At 36.2% G+C, this 21,504-nt stretch overlaps 1 protein-coding gene across 4 annotated transcripts in view; it reads right to left on the reverse strand.

The window, feature by feature from the left end:
- The window catches only part of ARMH3 (armadillo like helical domain containing 3), a 214,464-nt gene that overhangs the window by 4,590 nt on the left and 188,370 nt on the right, over positions 1-21,504 (reverse strand). For 3 of the 4 annotated variants that reach the window (XM_074295399.1, XM_074295397.1, XM_074295398.1), the window contains 2 exons: positions 3,396-3,473; positions 3,161-3,277 (listed from right to left, as the gene is read on the reverse strand). In XM_074295399.1, coding sequence (XP_074151500.1) covers positions 3,161-3,277; positions 3,396-3,473 — 195 coding nt within the window. The remainder of the gene's footprint in view (positions 1-3,160; positions 3,278-3,395; positions 3,474-21,504) is intronic. The other variant, XM_074295400.1, reaches the window with a different exon arrangement.

Genomic DNA, 21,504 nt, shown 5'->3' on the forward strand with positions numbered 1-21,504 from the left:
TGGGGGCGGGGAAGGGAATTGGGGAGGAGAAGAATGGACCTTAAATGAAATAAGAGGATTTTCGAATGATTGAGATAAAGTGACCAGAAGTGAGGAGAACTTTGAAGTATAAACACAGGAATGAAGAGAAGCATAAAAAGGTAAACATGAATTAACAATGATAAAGGTGCAAACAAGAATAAACTGATTACATTTAAATACAAGGGGATGACAGATATATTTCTTCTGAACCCTATCTGAGAAAGGCCACAGAGAGAGTCTAATTAGACAAAACTTGGGAGTGGTTCTGTTATGTGTTGATGATTTTAAGAATAGAAAGAGACAAATACAGAAAGAGAAAAGAAAGGAAGATTAAGGAAAAATCATCTTGTATACAATAAGTGAATAAGTGTAATCGATACAAACATGGCAGAAGAGATGGACACCTTATATCACTCTCATCTGAAATAGCCAAAGGAGGGAAGTATAAACACACACAGAGTTGAGTACAAAAATACACTGTACTCAATAGAGGGTACAAATGAGAATCAGAGGGAGGACAGATTAAGAGGGAGATTAATTCAAAGCAAAACAAATTCTAAGGATGTACTAAAATAGTCCTAGCTTTTTTTAAGGTAGCAAAAAATATGAATGTGAAAGAAAAATCGCTGAATATATAAGGTATATAAATGTGATGGGATACCATTGTATTGAACTCTCATCAGTGTAAAGACCAAACAGGATTTCAGAAGACTAATAATAAAACATACTGCCCACCTTCTGATAGAGAAGCAAAAGACAAATAGTGCAGAATGAGACAAATTGGTTTTAAGATATGGTCAATGTGGAAAGTTATTTTGATTGATTATACATATGTTTTATTTTTTTCTGAATAATGGGATTCAGATAGGAAAGAAAGTGTCAGAAGGTGTATTTTGGCTGATTATATAAAAATTTAAAAAAAAAAACCCAAAAGGACATTTGATCATTTTGGTCAACACAAAGATCAGCCTGAGGCCTTCTGATGAAACACTGATCATTTTCTAATAGAGGTGATGGACTCAAGAGCAAAGATTTAGACTTTTTTTTTTTTTTTTAAAGATATGGTCAATAAGAAATTTTGTTTTGCTTGACTATACAGGCTTGTAAGAGGGATTTTGTTTTTTTGGTCTTCTAACAATGGGGTAGAGAGTGAGGGGGAAGTGGGATGATGGTGATCTTTAAAAATAAAATTTAATTTTAAAAAAGAGAGAGAAAAGGAGAGGTTCTATCTTAGCCCTACACAGGGTACAGAGAAGTCTAAATAGTAATTATGGGTAGAAGGGCTATAATAAAAATTAGCTTCTCCTAAGAACAGCTCCAAGTACAGAGGGAAAAAGGAAATACACAATTTATTTAATCAAGGCAGAGCCTTCAACTATCTGTCAGAAGTTATCCTGACTGACAGTGCAGAGCAGAATGATGAAAAAGGGCTCCCTGGCCCTAAGTACAAGTATGGGGGCCCCAGAAGTAGAATTATCTCAAAGTTCAACAGAAGGAGTTTGGAGAATGGGAAGAAAATGCTACTACAGATTTTGCAAAAATAATTAGGGAAGAAGTGATGATTAGGGAAGACTCCACACTATTAAGAGTCAGAATAAGAAGAGCTGGACAACTTTATTGAAGGCATTTCTAGGGCTGAAACAGGCACACAAGCCTCCTTTTCACGTCTAGAGCCTATACCTTTTCTAAACTCTTGGAGAAAATTTTCTTTTTTAACCTTTCTGTACATGGGGTTTGGCCCTATGAGTTTAAAGTTTGAGATTGGTTTCTAACTCTTGGCTCTCCATGGTACAGTGACAAAAACACTGGTTTAGGAGTCAGTTCTAATCCTGATTATCTCTTACTACTACCTCTATGTACTTGGTCAAGCCTTTAGGCCTAAGTTCACTCCTATATAAAATGAAGGTAATGCATCAGATCTCTGATATCCAATCAACTTTAAGTCTATGATGCTATGAGAGTCTATGGATTCTATGGAAATGATCTGCAGTCACTTTCTCTTTAACATTATGCCATGATCTGTTTTCTTGGGTGTTATTGCTTTCATGATGGTAAATTTAGCTCCAAAGTTATTAAAAGAAATTCTTTTGCCTGGGAAAAACTTGTTGAATGAAAATGAATGTTGTGTCCAGTTCTTCCTGAGCAGAGTCATGACAGGTGGATGGCTTATTACCTGGAGTCAAGACCATCTTCCCAGTTGATCAGCTGCCACTCAATTGTCCCCTTTCCTTCCCAGAAGAGGCTGGGGAGAGGTGGTAGGTATCATGGGGAAAAGGTGCAGTAGTGAAATGACTCTGGGAAAGGTGGCTATTCTGTGATACTTGTAGTCTAGAGTATGGATCCTTAATCTGGAGTCCATTAACTTGTTTTAAAAATATTCTGAACTATCTAAGTATTTTACTTTTTAAAATACCATGTATTTTAATATAATTGGTTTCCTTTGTAATTATATTTTATTTAATGAGTCAAAAAACACTCTTAGATCAAAAGTCTTAGTGGACTTGTCCGTTTTAATAGCTGAAAACTACATTAAGGCTTTTGGGACACTTTGTCTAATTCTGAGAAGGGATACATGAGCTTCATTAGACTGCCAAAGGGGCTCATGGCATAAAAAAGGTGAAGAATTCACCACACTCCTCTCACATTCTTTCCTTCTGCAAGAAGCTGCAGCTAAGCCATAATAGAGTATTCATAAACCACAATAAGTGTTCATTCAGGTGACTCTGGTTCCAAGAAATCTACCAGGCAGGAAAAGGTAATTGGTTGGTCCTGGAACCTCTATCTGGCTGGACAATGAGTTAAATATTTAGAAAAAGTTGGAATGAGCCCTGGCTGGCCTTGGATTTTCAGGAGGAGCCGTGGCTAGGAAAGAAGACCACTTCAGAAAGAGAAAGAGCCAGAAGGGGAAAGTGGACACATTGGCAGTATCCCTAGGTTTCCACAGAGGTCACTGCTGAGCTCTGTGTGCCTCAGTTTCCTCATTTGTAAAATGAGGATAAGAATAGCTCCTAGGGTTATTATGAAGTTCAAATGAAATAAACACTGTAATGTGCTTAGCACAATGCCTGGGATATAGTAAGCCTTTTGGATATGTTAGTTATTATTATTATTACTATAGGAATGAGCAAAGGATGCTTACCAACTCTTTGAAGAAGGCAGCTTCTTTGTGCTGCTCTGAGTACCGCTCATACTGATCTAGCCCATCCTGAAGCTTCAGGGTTAGGGTGTCATAGTTAGCCCGGACCACCTCTAAAACCTATAGAGGGAATAGACAACAAAAGAGGTCAGATCACAAGCAGCCTGGTCATTCACCTCCATGTCCTTTTCCTATTTTCCCTTGAGAGAATTCAGCAAGGAGAATGACAAGGAAATACCATTCTTCCATGTCCCAGGACTGTCATACTTCTGCCTATAATGGATTCAGGAATCAAAGCCCCTTTCATGGTCACCAACTGAAACAGAGATGGGGATAGGAGGGAAGAGGGGAGTTGCACACATGGCAGGGAGGAGATTGAAAGTGATTTCCCTACCTGGAAGTTGAATGGATGTCCATCAGTTGGAGAATGGTTGGGTAAATTGTGGTATATGAAGGTTATGGAATAATATTGCTCTGTAATAAATGACCAGCAGGAGGAATACAGAGAGGCTTGGAGAGACTTAAATCAACTGTTGCTGAGTGAAATGAGCAGAACCAGAAGATCACTATACACTTCAACAACAATACTGTATGAGGATGTATTCTGATGGAAGTGGAAATCTTCAACATAAAGAAGATCCAACTCACTTCCAGTTGATCAATGATGGTCAGAAATAACTGTACCCAGAGAAGGAACACTGGGAAGTGAATGTAAATTGTTAGCACTACTGTCTATCTACCCAGGTTACTTATACCTTCGGAAGCTAATAATTAATGTGCAACAAGAAAATGGTATTTACACACATATATTGTATCTAGGTTATATTGTAACACATGTAAAATGTATGGGATTACCTGCCATCGGGGGGAGGGAGTGGAGGGAGGGAGGGGATAATTTGGAAAAATGAATTAAAAAAAAAAAAGTGATTTCCCTGGTCAGCCTGAATTTCTAGTAATACTTGCTGATCTTTCGGTGATATATCCCTCCTCTCGAACTGGGGAGTATTTACCTGTGCAGGGTGGAGGCTGAGGGAAAGAATATATAATGACCATTCTGGAGAAGTAGGTGGGACTATGCTAATATGTAAGATTTATAGCAGGCAGGAGCCCTGGTTCAAAGAGGTAGAAAAGGAACTAAGAAGCGTTAGCTTTGAAATGGAAAAGAACAATATTGAGTTGATGCTTACTGGAAAAATGATGTAGCCTTCTCATAAGCATCTCCAAAGGTAAGATGGTATGAGGTCAAGTCAGGGTAGTAGGCCAGGTGCCAGAGGTGGTTCATTAGCTCAATGAAATTTTCTTTATATTCTTGTCAAAATTAAGGTTAAGATTCTCATACTTTGTAACCTTACAAATCTGTGATCACCCCAGGTTTTTTAGTCTTATTTTATCTTATTTCCTGAATGTGAATTAAATCCTTTTTTTTTTTTTTTTACATTTTGTTGCCCGTTTTACAAGTCATTACTCCCTAATTTTCCCATTATATTATTTTTATTCTCTCCTTGCTAATCTTTGAGTCCTTTTTATGCAAAATTTTTTATATTGCCTTCCCTCTTCCCTCCTTTATCCATCATACCTTCTCTTGTAACAAAGATTAAAAAAAGGAAGAAAAAAAAAAGCAACACATCCAGGTCTGGTAGTAAATGTAATGTTCCAAATACAAAGTCTTCTGCCTATGCAAAGAAGGGAGAGAGTTGCATTTTCTCATCTTTTCTTTCCCCCCAATTCAAGGCCAATTATGATCATTATAATTATACTTGAACACTCTTTGAATTCTCTTTTAACAAAGAATTAAGTAAAATCCACAATATAGCAACCTCCCCTGATGAAAGAGACTTGTTATTTTGTATGTGTAATTTAATAGTATTTTATTTTTTCAAATACATGTAAAGATAGTTTTCAAGTTCATTTTTGTAAGATTTGGTATACTAAATTTTTCTTCTTGCCTCCTTCCCTTCCCACTCTCCAAAATAGCAAGCAATCTGATATAGGTTAAATATATGCAATCCTTTTAAACATATTTCCATATTTTTCATGTTGTGCAAGAAAAATCAGACCAAAAGGGGGGGGAAAAACATGAGAAAAAAAACAAACCAATAAAAGATGAAAATACTATGTTTTCATCTACATTCAGTCTCCATATATATCAATCCTCTGTATGTGATTGGCATTTTCCATCTACAGTCTATTACAATGTTCTCTTAATTCTGTTCATTTCACTCAGCAACAGTTCATGTAGTTCTTTCCAGGCTTTTCTGAAATCTGTCTGTCCATCTTTTTTTTTTTTTTTTTAAATACAATAAAAATATTCCATTACATTCATATACCATAAGTTATTCAGCCATTCCCTAAGAGATGGGTATCTACTCAGTTTCCAGTTCCTTGCCACTACAATAAGTACTGCTACAAACATTTTTGCACACATGGGTCCTTTTTTATGATCTCTTTGGGATATAGACCCAGTAATGACATTACTGGATGGAAAAGTATACAGTTTTGTAACCTTTGGGCATATTTCCAAATTGCTTCCCAGAATGGTTGGATCAGTTCCCAACTTCACCAATAAGATGTTAGTTTCAGTTTTCACACATAACCTTCAACATTTATTATTATCTTTTCCTGTCATCTTAGCCAATTTGAGAAATGTGAGATGGTAGATTGCATATCCTTAGTTCTTACTAGTTCCCCTCTAATGAGAGGAAAAAAATTTATCTGTTTTCCAAATTTCCAGAGATTATTTTATCTTTGGCCAATTTTTTTTGCTAAACTTTTGCCAGCTACTATAACTTCTAAAACACTGGACCTTACAAGTCACACCTTCAAACAAATCAGACCTGCCACTTACTATTTTCCCAAAAAAGGGTATAGTATTCAACTCCTTAATAGTTCCAGTCATTATCCCTCCAAAGGGACTTCAGAAAGTAAAATGTCCCTCCAGGACTACTACAGCCCTTGTAAGTATTATCTCTCCCAATAAGTAGCTAAGTTATTTGATAACAAGGACCATATTCCTTGCTTAGTACCCCTAATGCTTAGTTAATAATAATAATGGCTAGCATTTATACAGCTCATTAAGATTAGCAAAGAGATTTATATACATTATCTAATATCCTTATAACAGAAGAAGGATGATTAAACACATTTTACAGATGAGGATATTGAGACTTAATACCAAGAACTTCCCTAGTTCCTGATCATGCCTCTCTTTTCCTTCAACCACTTAGATCCAATTTCTTGAGCATCCCAATTTTTTTGTGCAGTGATTCTTGTTTTTTGTCTTGCAGGAATATTGATCTTGAATCCTTTGTGGGGGCCTTCGCTTCATTCATGCTCCTTTTGAGCCTCTTCATGATTGGGTAGATGATGGGGAGGAAGAAGTATAGACAGTTTCATTAGCAATTCCCCTTTGCAGTTCATGGTTATCATCATGCTGAGCTCCGGAGAATCCAAAAACCTTTCTTCAAACCCTCTTATTTGACATTTTGTTACACTAGAATATTGAAACTAAGACTGTCCTTTAGGAAAAAACAACAAAAAAACCAAATCTGAGACATACATTTTAAAAGGTAAATAAGTCCTATCAAGATATTAAGACTCACAAAAAAGGGATATGGGTCCAGGATTAATTAAATCCTTTCAGTTTTCCAGGCTCACCTTCAGGAAAGTCTGGAAGTCTAAGGCTAGATAATTCATCAAGAAAGATGATCATCTTTGCTCTCATATGAAAGGCAAGCAAAGTACACGCTTCCTTTACTCCAAATTTCATTATATCCCCTAACGAATGCTCTGTCCTGAATTATCCAAGTCTAATACAGCAGAAAAGGTTCCCACCTAAAGGGTATACCTAAACCTGTTTGTTTTTTTAAAAGTTGTTTGTTTTTTAAATGCTGTACTAATTCTTTCGTTCAAATCACAAATTCTTGTTTTGTATGATTATATTAGTCATCATCTATCAAACTTCTTGTTTTTCTACTACAGTGGTAGTAGAATGAAGGAGATAATTTGAAACTTGAAATTTTTAAAAAAAATGAATGTTTAAAGCATGTACATGTAATTGGAAAAAATAAAATATTTTAAAAAACTCATACACTCTGCTAAATTTCTCCTTACTCCAAGAAGCTTAAGGGTCTAATGTATACGGGAATATTCACAGCACCTTTGAAACAAAAAAGAGGTTGACTGGCTGAGGAATAAATGAATAAATTGGTAAATAATAAAGTGTGGTCATTAATTAGAAAAAGTTTTACTGATGATTTTTTTCCCCCTCACTATACTTTTTTTTTTTTTTTGCTGAGGCAATTGGGGTTAAGTGACTTGCCCAGGTTCACACAGCTAGAAAGTGTTAAGGTCTGAACCAGATTTGAACTCAGGACCTCCTGACTTCAGGGGTGGTGTTCTATCCACTACACCATCTAGCTGCCCCTCCCTCATTATACTTGTATACAAATATAACTTCCTGCCCCAAAGAAGATCCTCTCCTAACAAAAAAAAAAAAAAAAAAAAAAAAAAAAAGACATTGAATCTGATCAACACCATAATCACATTTGGTAAATGTACGCAAGATTTCATAACCACAATCTTCCTACTGTCTACTAAGAGGAGGGAAAATATATTTCATCAATTACTCTCAAAGACCCAAATTGACCACTGTATCAATTTTATTGAAGCTGTCTTACATTTGTCTTTAAAAAATTTTTTGGAGTATCTGAATTTTAAATGTCAACCCATGTATTCTATCAATAACTTGTGCTTATATTTTATGAGGGGTAAGCTACTGAACAATCCAATACAAGCTTTAGAAAACAAAGACAATGGAGGGAGAAAATTTTGGAATAAAAAGTCTTACAAAAATGAATATTGAAAATTATCTTTACATGTCTAAACAGATACTCGTTTAGGTAGCACTATGTTTGTAGTGTAAGAGTAATGTGGTAGGTCTTCTTTTTTGCTAACTTTTCCAAATAGTTTACACAGTATGGAATTAACTGTTCTTCATTTGTGAATCCATCTGATTTTGGGAATTTTTTTCATTGGGAACTCATTGATGGCTTGTTCAATTTCTTTTTCTAAGCTAGTGTTATTTAAGTATTATCCTGTTTCCTCTTTTGTTAATTTGGGCAATTTATATTCTTGTAAATATTCATCCATTTCACTTAAGATTGTTACATTTATTGGCATATAATTGAACAAAATAGCTCATAATAATTGTTTTAATTTCATCTTTACTGATGGTGAATTCACCCTTTTCATTTTTGATATGGATAATCTGGCTTTCTTTTTCTTTTTTTTTAAATAAATAAAATTTACCAATGGTTTATCTATTTTGTTGTGGTTCTTCCCCATAAAACCAGATCCTAGTTTAATTGTTCAATGGTTTCTTTATTTTTAATTTCATTAATCTCTCTTTTAATTTTTAGATTTTCCATTTTGATGTTTAATTGGGGATTTTAAACTTGTACTTTTTCTAGTTTTTTTAACTGCATACCCAATTAGTTGATCTGTTCAATTACTCAAGCTTAAAAGAGTTTTTTCCCCCAATTAATACTTTGGCTGAACTCCACAAATTTTGAAACATTGTCTCATTGTTGTGATTATCTTTAATGAAATTATTGATTATATTATGACTTGTTCTTTAATCACTAATTCTTTAGGATTAGATTATTTAGTTTCCTATTAATTTTTGATGTTTCCATCCCCTTTTTGTTGAATGTAACTTTTATTGCATTATGGTCTGAAAAAGATGCATTTAATATTTCTGCTTTTTTGCATTTGATTGTGAAGTTTTTAAGCCCTAATACATAAGTAATTGTTTTGTAGGTACTACACACACAGCTGAGAAAAGATGTTCTCCTGGTTATTCCCATTCAATTTGTTCCAGAGGTGTAGCACATCTACCTTTTCTAAAATTCTATCTCATTACCTTCTTTCTTTTTGGTTTATGGTTAGATTTATCTAGTTCTGAAAGGAGAAAGTTGAAATCCCCCATTAGTACAGTTTTACCATTTATTTCCATCTATAATTCATTTAACTTTTTCCTTGAAGAGTTTGGATGCTTATGCCATTTGGTACATATATGATTAGTATTGATATTACTTAATTATGTATGGTACCTTTGTGCAAAATATGGGTTTCTTTTATTTAAAAAAAAATTTTTTTTTAATTTAGAGTTTTATTTACAAGATATATGCATGGGTAATTTTTCAGCATTGATAATTGCAAAACCTTTTGTTCCAACTTTTCCCTCTTTTCCCCTGATGGGAGGCTGACCAATACATGTTAAGTATGTTAAAGTATAAATTAAATACAATATATGTATACTTGTCCATACAGTTATTTTGCTGTACAAAAAGAATCGGACTTTGAAACAGTGTACAATTAGCCTGTGAAGGAAATCAGAAATGCAAGTGGACAAAAATAGAGGGATTGGGAATTCTATGTAATGGTTCATAGTCATCTCCCAGAGTTCTTTTGCTGGGTGTATCTGGTTCAGTTCATTACTGCTCTATTGGAATTGATTTGGTTCATCTCGTTGTTGAAGAGGGCCACATCCATCAGAATTGATCATAATATAGTATTATTGTTGAAGTATATAATGATTTCCTAGTCCTGCTAACAAATTTTGGTTTTCTTAGAGAGTAATTTGGAACAATGCTCAAAGGACAATCAAAATGTGCATAGCCTTTAATCCAGAAATATCAATCTGGATCCCAAAGAAATCATAAAAATGGGAAAAGGACTCACAGATACAAAATATTTTATAGCAGTTCTTTTTGTGATAACAAAGAATTAGGAAGTGAGGGGATGCCCATCAAATGGGAAGTGGCCAAACAAGTTATGATATGTGAATTTAATAGAATACCATTGTGCTATGAGAAATAATTAGCAAGTAGATTTCAGAAAAATCTGGAAAGACATACATAAACTTATGCTGAGTGAAGTGAACAGAACCAAGAAGACACTGTATACAGTAACTGTAACACTGTATTATGATCAACTATGATAAACTTAGGTCTTCTTAACAATATAAGACAATTATAGACAGAACAACTGCAAAAGACTCATGATAAAAAGCTATCCATAGTCAAAGAAAGAACTGATGGAGATCAAAGCATACTATTTTCACTATTTTGTTGTTTTCTGTGTTTTTCCTTCTGTTGCTTCTTTTTTCACAACATGACTAATGTGGAAATATGTATTACATGATTGCAAGTAAAATAACGACAAAACAAGTATCATTTTCCCAGATAGGAATGTAAACATTCATACCAACTTTGCATATCAGTGCTAGAGTTCCTCTTAGCCCCAGAATTATGACTAGAACCCCTGTTCTCCTTGTCTGCAACAGTTAGTGCTCTTCTTCACCCTGAATGGAGATTCAGAGCTGTGTATGAGCAATATAATAGGACTCTAAACCCAGAGCCAACAAAAAAACCCTTGTAATCTTTATTTAACCAATTATCTGAACCCCTTAATGTATCTGGGCTGAGAGCTCCCAAAGCTACTGCTGTCACAGTTACCTCCAAGGCCAGTTGCTTGTTTTGCCACTGTGTGCACTATGCTCCAAGCTGAAAAAAAATGTCATACCCCGACCTTTTGCAGGCTGTGCCACTCCAGAATTCTACTTCAGGTGTTGAAGTTGTTTGCAGAGGAATGTTGGGAGAGTTTAGTTTAATTCCTGCCTCTATTCCACTATCTTGGCTCTACTACCAACCCCTCATTATATATATTCTTACAGAATTCTCAGTAGTGTGTTACTGTTTTGAGGGTTCCTAAAGAAAGTAAAGAGGAAAGGATCTATTCTTGAAGAGAAGCCTCCTAGTCAATGAAGAAGGGTGAAGCAATTATAATGTTCAGTGCTTTGACTGGTACCTGGCTATGCTGTGTGATTTTCTCTCTGCTAGTTTTAATTTGCTAAAGTTTGAAAGCTAAAGCTCTGCAAGAACTTATAGCTTGTAATCTTGTAAAGATTACTTTGTCTTTTGTGCCTCAAAGCTCCCAGTTTGTGACATCTCCTATATTCATTTAATTCTGTTCAGCCTTATAATATGGCTGCTCATGGCAGGAACACTGATAAGCCAAAGTCTTGGCTTGGAAATGATTAGTTCAAACCTAAGAAAACATATAATTTTTCAAAGAAGAGAGCATTACTCTTCTTCCTAAACCATCAAAACCAGTATTTCTACAAGTTGACGTTCAATCCTCTGCCTTCCTATGGTACATGAGTCATTAAATATAAAACCAGGAAAAAAAGGCATGCATGGCTCAAGGATGAGAAGACAAAGGTTATTTGCAAACACATCTTCACACTGGAACCTCTAGTTTTTAGTCAAGAGTTTTCTGGCTCCCTCTATACTTTCTCTGGTTCTCAGAAAATTCAGTCTGAACTGAAATTCCCCAAACTTTTGCTGCCCAAGGCTTGGACTTACAGAAAACAAGCTACAAAGTTATCTCCTTTCTACTCAAGGTAAGCTCTCTGCTTTCAGAGCAGTCCTTAATGAATTTGAAAGAGGTGAGCTCTAGGCCATGATACTAATCAAAAAAGTGTTCCCTTCCTTTATGTTTTATATTTATATATACTTTTTATTTTACCTAGGCTGAAATGTGTTTCAATGATTGATTTTACCCAAACTTATAATCCTCAGCACAGAGCTGAGACCTAGACCTGGAGCTTCTCTGTACGTAACATGCCAAGAGATGGTGTGTCCTTTCCTGCCCTATTTTTCAGGGGTGAGGGCCACGAAAAGCAGATGTATGTCTTACATTCCAGGGCCCAACTTGGGCTTCATAGTCAAAGTCCTGGTCTAATACAGATGGTGGTGGCAAAAGCTAATGGAGCTAATGCCTCAAGCTGGAGATAGCATGGGAAACTGGAAAAAAAAAAAAAAAGTAATACATTTGTAGTCAGAGGGCCTGGATTTATATTCCAGCTCAGCTAATGGTAAGTATCAGAGAAAGTAACCTAGGGTGCTTTGGGCAAATCATTAATCTCTATGGAACTCAGTTTCTTCATTTATAAAATTAAAAAGACTGGATTAGATGCTCTTTTGTGTTCCTTTCAAGCCCTCAGTACTACTACTATATAGCACTTAGTACAGGGCCTAATACATAGTAGGCACTTAATAAATAATTGTTAACTTCACTTGACTTATCCCATCTGCATTACACACTGTGTTTCATAATATATATGGCTTAGTCAGAAGGGAATGCTTATTCCCAGCCAAGTGAGTTCCTGTGGCATAAGTTGATTTGTGAGGTATAAGCAAAAAAGCAGGAGATCTGGGTTCTAATTCTGGTTCTGCCTTTGGAATGTGTATTCCCAATCTAACATACTTAGTAGGCATTTAATAAATATTCATTGATTGATTATCTCTAAAATAAGCTATAAGGTTGCTTTTAGCTCTAACATTCTATGATTACGAGTCCTATGCTCTCTAGAAAGCCACTGGATATTGACTTTATTTCATAATAATAACATTTATATAGTGCTTATTATGTGCCAAATATTATATTAAACACTGTACAATTATTATCTCATTTGATCCTCACAACATCCCTGAGAGGCAGACATCTCCATTTTACAGATGAGGAAAGTTTAACAAGTAGAAGTCAAATGATTTGCCCAGGATCTTACAACCAGGAAGTGTTTGACACTGGATTTGAACTCAAGTTTTCCTGACTCCAGCCCCAGCTTTCTCCATTGAACTTTTTCTATGCAAAGAAAATGGAACTGGAAACTCTTCTAATTATGAAATCTTAGGCAAGTCATCTAAACTCTTTAGCCCTCAGTCACTCCCATGGTAAAAACTATAGAGATTGCCAATATGAGCAAAGCTCTAAGCTCTTTGAAAGTGGGTATAATTGAGGGTATAGCATTATCACCATAGCTACAATGAATTTGATGGACCATAGTCTCCCCCCGAATTACTCTTAGAACCCATGATAATTCTGGAACTCAGGTACTAGTGGTGAATATGAGTCATGCACTCCTTCATCAGGCTGACTGATGCATTACTCACACCCAACAATACCTGGGGAAAAGGTGGAGCTTATACAATATCCCTGAACTTAAGGGTCCAGAAAATTGAGAAGAGGGGATGGAATACTACCATCTCTCTAGGCCTGAGAAAGTAGCTGGATTGGGGAGGGGGGGAGGAGGGAGAGAGAGACAGAGAGAGACAGAGAGAGAGAAACAACAGCTTGATGGTATTCCCATATCCCTTTAACAACTATGCAAAAAACCCAAAACAAATCAAAACAAAAAACTATGACATTAAGTCAGACGTACCCATAGGCCAGAACTACTCTATTTGGGAAGAGACTTAGAAAATGCTCTAATTTTGTAACTAGTGTTCAGAAGTAGTTCTCAGGAGTTACTGACATAACAGGAGCTTTCTGGAACAACAGCCAACATTATTTTTCCCAGAGGGATCCAGAATATACTTTCCCAAGAGGCTGACCTCTTTTCTCTTATTCCTGAACCTTCTTTAGATCTTTGAAGCCATGGGAAGACAGGATGGTCTCTGGTTAGGCAACTACTATGATTTAGAGAAGCTGACTTTAAAGCACACAATCTAGTATATTCCATCTCACAGTGTTCTTTATCTTTGTCAAAAGACAATCCACTTTCAACTCTTTATCCCCTTGAGGCACCCCCCTCCTTAGTTTACCTCCCTCACTCTCCCACTCACCCTTCATTCTCGACCTGGCTAGATTGAGTTTTTGTTGTTTTTCTCAAACATTCTTTATTGCTTCTATCTTGGGTGCTAGCATTTTGGAAAGGGGGTGGAACAGGGATGGGCTGGAAGGAAGAACCCAGTATACAGTAGGGACTGTGAGACTGTGGGAGAATAATTTTGGGAAAAAAAATTAGGACATATTCTAAAATGTTTTTGTTATTTTCCAGTTGAGTCCAACTCTTTATGATTCCATTATGGAATCTTCTTGGCAAAGATACTGGAGTGGTTTGCCACTTACTTCTCCAGCTTATTTTACAGATTTATGAAACTGCAGCAAAAAAGTTTAAGTGACTTGCTCAGGGTCACACAGGCAGTGTCTGAGACCAGATTTGAACTCAGGATTCCTGGTGCTTCCTGATTCCAGGCCTGGTGCTCTATCCATTCTGCCACTTAGCTGCCCCAAATGTTTAGGACATATGAAATGCCCCATCGCCCCTAGGACAGTAAACAAGCCAAGCTCAGGTCTTTTTTTTTTTTTTTTTTTTTCCTGAGGCAATTGGAGTTGTGACTTGCTCAGTGTCACACAGCTAGGAAGTGTTAAGTGTTGGAGGCCATATTTGAACTCAGGTCCTCCTAACTTTAGGGCTAGTGCTCTATCCACTGCACCATCTAACTGCCCCAAGCCCAGGTTTTTTTAAAGACACATTTAGCTTTCAGGATTATAGAATCACAGAATCTTAGAATGAGGAAGGATCTCAGAGGCCATCTAACCTAACTTGTACCTAAACAAAAATGCTCTTTATATATACCTAAAAATGGGTAAGCTACTCTTTTTCTTGAAAATGTCAAGTAAGGAGAAACCCACTACTTCCTAAGGAAGTTCACCCCACTTTTGGATAGGTTTCTTTATTAAGAAGTTTTCCTTTACACCAAAATTTGGGTTTGACTCTTTGAAACTTCTTTGAAACTGTTACTCTTTTCTCTTCTGGGATCAAATAAAATAAATCTAATCTCTCAAATATGTGAAGTCTCTTCAAATATCTTAAGACAACTATTATCATCACCACTCTGTATAATGAGTTCAGGTTTGCAAAGGAAAGATGATAAAACTGAGATCCTTAAAAGTTAGGAGACACATCTAGTCATACAGCTCACAAATGTCTAAGATAGAACTTGAACTCAGTCTTCCTGAGTCCAGTGTTCTACCATAACCAAGTTACTTTTTTTCCCCCCTCAACAGAATTTTGTTTTTCCAATTACATGTAAAGATAGTTTTCAACATTCATCTTTGTAAGATTTTGAGTTCCAATTTTTTTCTCCCTCCTTGCCTTGCATCGCTCCTCTCCAAGACAATACAGATTATACATGTAAAATTGTTGTAAATATATTTCCATATTTTTCATGTTATACAAGAATAATATTGTTAGGTTCTTACAAAGTGCTAAGTCGGTACTTTTAACAATTCTCTAGTCCACATGTTTTGGTTCTAGCCTTTAAGGGGAGTTTTACCGCTTTGAACTTCTGGGGAGGAGCTTACATGTTTAAGAGGAGCAAGTTAATTGGTTGAAGTATTTTTCCCACAAGCCCCTGAGTTATTCCACGCCCATTCTCTGGGAGGATAAAAGAAGCAACATTGGGCCTGGAGGAGGAATCTACTCTAGGTCAGAGTTGGGACGGCTCTCTACAAGAAGAGTCTGGCCGGGGGAATTGAGTTGAGACAGCAGATCTCCTCCCAGAGAGCGATGGGCAGTCTCTGGAGACAACAGAACATTACACTTTGGCACCCAATGTGGGGCAAGGACTTTTGCTTATCCTGACAAGGACTTATTCTGAGCCCTTCAGAGGAGCTAGACCGGACCTTGACATAATCTGATTAAAAGAGAGAAACTGTGAAAAAGACAAAATAAAAAAGAGGAAAATACTATGCTTTGATCCACATTCAGTCTTCATAGATCATTCTCTGGATGTGGATGGCATTTTCTATCCCAAGACAACTAGAATTTTCCTGGATCATCAAACTGCTGTAAGAGCTAAGTCCATCATAGTTGATCATTGTATATCTTCTTGTCATTGTGAACAATGTTTTCCTGGTTCTATTTACTTTACTCAGCATCAGTTCATGTAAGTCTTTCTAGGCTTTTCTGAAATCAACTTGCTCATCATTTCTTATAGAATAATTATATTATATTATATTCATATGCCATAACTTATCTAGTCATTCCCCAATTGATGGACATCCACTCAATTTCCAATTCTTTGCTGCTAAAAAAAGGCTGCTACAAACATTTTTGCCCATATGGGTCCTTTTCCCTTTTTTATGGGTCCCATAGTGACACTGCTAGATCAAAAGGTATACATAATTTAAGTCCTTTGGGAATAATTTCAAATTGCTCTCTGGAATGTACCAAACTACTCTTCATCCTTGCCTCATTACCTACCTATAGTAATGCTAACTTCTATTTGATTTTTTAAAAAGGGAAATAAAAGTTAAGCATTATATCAAATTGGATTTAGGACAGATCTTTTTTTTTTTTTTTTAATTTTTTTTTAATTCATTTTTCCAAATTATCCCCTCCCTCCCTCCACTCCCTCCCCCCATGACAGGTAATCCCATACATTTTACATGTGTTACAATATAACCTAGATACAATATATGTGTGTAAATACCATTTTCTTGTTGCACATTAATTATTAGCTTCCGAAGGTACATGTAACCTGGGTAGATAGACAGTAGTGCTAACAATTTACATTCACTTCCCAGTGTTCCTTCCCTGGGTACAGTTATTTCTGACCATCATTGATCAACTGGAAGTGAGTTGGATCTTCTTTATGTTGAAGATTTCCACTTCCATCAGAATACATCCTCATACAGTATTGTTGTTGAAGTGTACAGTGATCTTCTGGTTCTGCTCATTTCACTCAGCAACAGTTGATGTAAGTCTCTCCAAGCCTCTCTGTATTCCTCCTGCTGGTCATTTCTTACCGAGCAATAATATTCCATAACCTTCATATACCACAATTTACCCAACCATTCTCCAACTGATGGACATCCATTCATCTTCCAGTTTCCAGCTACAACAAAAAGAGCTGCCACAAACATTTTGGCACATACAGGTCTCTTTCCGCTCTTTAGTATTTCTTTGGGATATAAGCCCAATAACAGCAATGCTGGGTCAAAGGGTATGCACAGTTTGATTACTTTTTGGGCATAGTTCCAAATTGCTCTCCAGAATGGCTGGATTCTTTCACAACTCCACCAACAATGTATCAGTGTCCCAGTTTTCCCACAGCCCCTCCAACATTCATCGTTATTTGTTCCTGTCATCTTAGCCAATCTGACAGGTGTGTAGTGGTATCTCAGAGTGGTCTTAATTTGCATTTCTCTGATCAGTAGTGATTTGGAACACTCTTTCATATGAGTGGAAATAGTTTCAATTTCATCATCTGAGAATTGTCTGTTCATATCCCTTGACCATTTATCAATTGGAGAATGGTTTGGTTTCCTATAAATCAGGGTCAGTTCTCTATTTTGGAAATGAGACCTTTGTCAGAACCTTTGCTTTTAAAAATATTTTCCCAATTTGTTACTTCCCTTCTAATCTTGTTTGCATTAGTATTGTTTGTACAGAAACTTTTTAGTTTGATGTAATCAAAATCTTCTATTTTGTGATCAATAATGATCTCTAGTTCTCCTCTGGTCATAAATTCCTTCCTCCTCCACAGGTCTGAGAGGTAGACTATTCTCTGTTCCTCTAATCTATTTATGATCTCATTCTTTATGCCTAAATCATGGACCCATTTTGATCTTATCTTGGTATATGGTGTTAAGTGTGGGTCCATATCTAATTTCTGCCATACTAATTTCCAGTTTTCCCAACAGTTTTTTCCGAATAATGAATTTTTGTAGGACAGATCTTATAGATCATGTAATCCAAATCCCTCATTTTAAAATTGAGGCCCAAGGAGATAAAGTGACCCATGTAAGTCATACTACTATTAAGGTGAGTCAGAACTAGAAACTAGATCTCTTGATCTAGACTGGAACTCTGTTTAAAAAGTCCTACCTAGCATCTAATTATACACCATTGTTAATGAATAGTTAGAAAGAAGATTCAGATTCTCCTATTTTTGATCAGGTAAATGAACCTCCCTTAGCAGTTTCCTATCCTCAAGCCCATATGCCAAAAAAATCATAGATCTGGAGCTAGAATAGATCTTAGCTCAGCTCCAGCTCCAGATGTACTAAGTATGCATTCTTTCAGAGTATTCTGGATAGCTTGCCAAACATCTTTTAGGATATTCCATTTATCAGTCAGAAGGCAAGGCATGATCCTTAAAAAATCTAGTCAGTAAATCCCAAGATATCTTGGTAGAGTTTGGAAGTAAAGAAGAAAAGGGAAAAAAAAATGCTTTTAAGAGTATCTATAGGTAGAGTATGATACCCTATATAGACAAAGGGAAGAAAGGATCAGAGAGAGGGAAAGAAAGAAGGAAGAAGGAAAGAAGGAGGGAAAGAAGAGAAGAAAGGAGGAAGGAAAGGAGGAAAGGAGAGAGGGAAGAAGGGAGGGAGGGAGGAAGGAAGAACAGAATCTTCTAACTGACTAATTTTAGTTTGTGGGTCAGCTTTACTCACAGAAGTTGTTGTTGGCCCTTCAGTCTCCAAAAGGGCAACCATTTCAGGGAGGTTCTAGGCCAAGCTCCATTTGCTTATTGTTTAGATCCCAAGTGACTGAGATTGAATGTAAATAGCAATCATTTCTGTTTTGGCCAAAACCCTGAAGGTCTCCCCATCTTAGATGGCCTATATCCCAAAGAGATCTTAAAGGAGGGAAAGGGACCCACATGTGCAAAAATGTTTGTGTCAGCCCTTTTTGTAGTGGCCAGAAACTGGAAACTGAGTGGATGCCCATCAGTTGGAGAATGGCTGAATAAGTTATGGTATATGAATGTTATGGAATATTATTATTCTATAAGAAACAATCAGCAGGATGATTTCAGAGAGGCCTGGAGAGATTTACATGAACTGATGTTCAGTGAAATGAGAAGAACTAGGAGATCATCGTACACTGTAAAAACTAAAAACAAGATTATGTGATGATCAATTCTGATGGATGTAGTTCTTTTCAACAATAAGATAATTCAGGTCAATTCCAATGATCTTGTGATGTTGAGAGTCATCTACACTCAAGAGAGAGAACTGTGGAACTGAGTGTGGATCACAACACAGAATTTTCACTCTTTTTGTTATTGTTTGCTTGCATTTTATTTTGTTTCTCATTTTTTCCCTTTTTGACTTGATTTTTTTTGTGCACCAAGATATCTGTATAAATATGTATGCATATATTAGATTTAGCATATATTTTTATCATGTTTAACATATATTAGATTACTTGCCATCTAAAAGAGGTAGTGGGAGGAAGGGGAGGGAAACCTGGAACACAAGATTTTGCAAGGGTTAATGTTGAAAAATTATTCATGCATGGAAAATAAAAAGCTTTAATAAAAAATAAAATAATTTTTAAAAATTTTACAAATAAAAAAGAAAGAGAAGGTTCTTTGCCTCAGTTGCTACCTAGTCTTAATCACTGAATGGCTGCAGCCTCAGTCAAACAGAAATCTGTTGAAGGCTAAGATCTCCCAATGCATTCCGGACCATCTCTAGTCGTCCTGATCTGTATCTGGCCACTGCAGTCAAATGGTTCTGGAGGGGAAAGTGATGCAGAACCTTTCATAGCCCCTTTCACTCAAATCCAATTCACTTACATGTCATGGCATCACCTCCCTGATGGTCCTCTTCGATAACAAAAGACAAACAACATAAGGCAAGGTAGTTCACAGGAGTACTGCCCTAAGAAGTCATTGCTATTGTGCTGACACAGAAGGAATTTTCCCCCCTTCAGCATAATTCAAAAGATTAACACAACTCCTAATAAGAAGCCACCTTATTTCAGTCAATTTAGACTACTTCCATTACTAATTACCAAGGAGAATTGCTGCAAATCCACATACTAATGCTTTATTTAAAATTGCATTCTGATTGCTTTAGCCCTGCAGAATTTTCTGTCTTACCTTTCTGAGCATTTTTTCCTATACACACAATGGGCTCTGGAGCAAAACAACAAAATAATCAGGAGTAGGTAGTCAAATTGAGGATACAGAAAGTTGGCCCACATAGCTAGGTATCTAATAGCCAGACTAGATGGATTACTTACAAGGCACTAAGTCATGCGATCCCAGATTTAAAGCTGGACAGGGTCAGTGAGACTAAGCCCTTCATTTTGCAGGCTGAGAGGTTAAATGACTTGTGCAGAGGAACCTGGATAGTAAGTATATGAAGCAGGATTTGAACTCAAGTTTTTCTAATTCCAAGTCTAGCATTATCTTGCACTACTATATATCATGTGTATACCATTGTCCTATTTGATTGTATCTCTCAGATTAGCTTTTGATCCAAAGAGATCTGGTGTGAATATCAGGGTCCAGGATTGATATTAGGAAGTGGTGAAAAATTGTCAGGTGGAGGTAAATGAAGAGATAGGTGTGATACAGCTGTATAGCTCTAGTTTACTGTGTGATTATTGGTAATGACAACAGAATGTTTAAGAGAAAACCTATCAAGTGAAAAGCAAGGTCCTTACTGTCGATGGAAAAGATAATCAGGAGAGGAATCAAGATCAAGGATATCTTTGTAGACTCTACTTAGACTACTTAGACTTAGAATGGAGCTCTTGCTATCCATTCCAGAGCAGCATGCAAAATGAGATATACTATTCTCATGTTTTGATAAAAAGAAGTTAGAAAACCCAGTTGAGTGCTACTCTGACTTGGGGTGGGATGCAGTGGAGAAGGGCATGAAGTTTTTGGGTACACAGTTATCTACTGAGGATTTTGCTCAGGCAAATATAGGTTGGCTAGGTACTGAGCTTACATTTTTTGGGAAGAAGTTATTATTCAAGAGCATTGGGCTTATAGAGACTATAGGAACAATCTAGTCAGATACAATGCCCCTAAGGCTTTCTTCTTCATTTTTTTCTGTTCTGTCTTAATCTTCATTGAAAAAAAAAATAATCTTTATTGGTTGGCCCCAAAAGCCATTGAAATACTGGTTCCTTCTCTAGCTCTATTGTTGCTATCAATCCTTGCCTAGCTCAATCTACATGCCCCTTTATTTAAAAAAAAAAATTATTAAGCATTTATTTTTTCCCTTGCACCTCATCTCTAAAAAGAAACAAAAAATCCATATCCTTGTAATAAATATACTTAGCCAATCAAATCAAATTCCTACATTGTCCATGTCTAAGCATGTGTTTCATTCTGCATAGTTCCTCACTTGTCTGTCTTTCAGGGGATGAGCAACATTTTCATCATGAATTCTCCAGAGCCTAACTGAATACTACACTGATCAAGAGTTCAAATTTTTCAAAGTCTTGAAAAACTGTTAATTTATACATTGCTGTTATATTATAAATTGTTCTCCTGGTTATGTTCATTTCATTATGAATCAGTTTATACAAATCTTTACAAATTTCTCAGAAATCACCTTTCATAATTTTTAAGAGCACAATAGCATTCCACTACATTCATAATTTGTTCTCCCATTCCTCAATTAGTGGGTATCACTTTAGCTTTCAATTATCTATTAATATGAAAATAGTTCTGTAACTATTTTCG

The sequence above is a fragment of the Sminthopsis crassicaudata genome, chromosome 2, assembly GCF_048593235.1.
Source record: "Sminthopsis crassicaudata isolate SCR6 chromosome 2, ASM4859323v1, whole genome shotgun sequence".
NCBI lineage: Eukaryota > Metazoa > Chordata > Mammalia > Dasyuromorphia > Dasyuridae > Sminthopsis > Sminthopsis crassicaudata.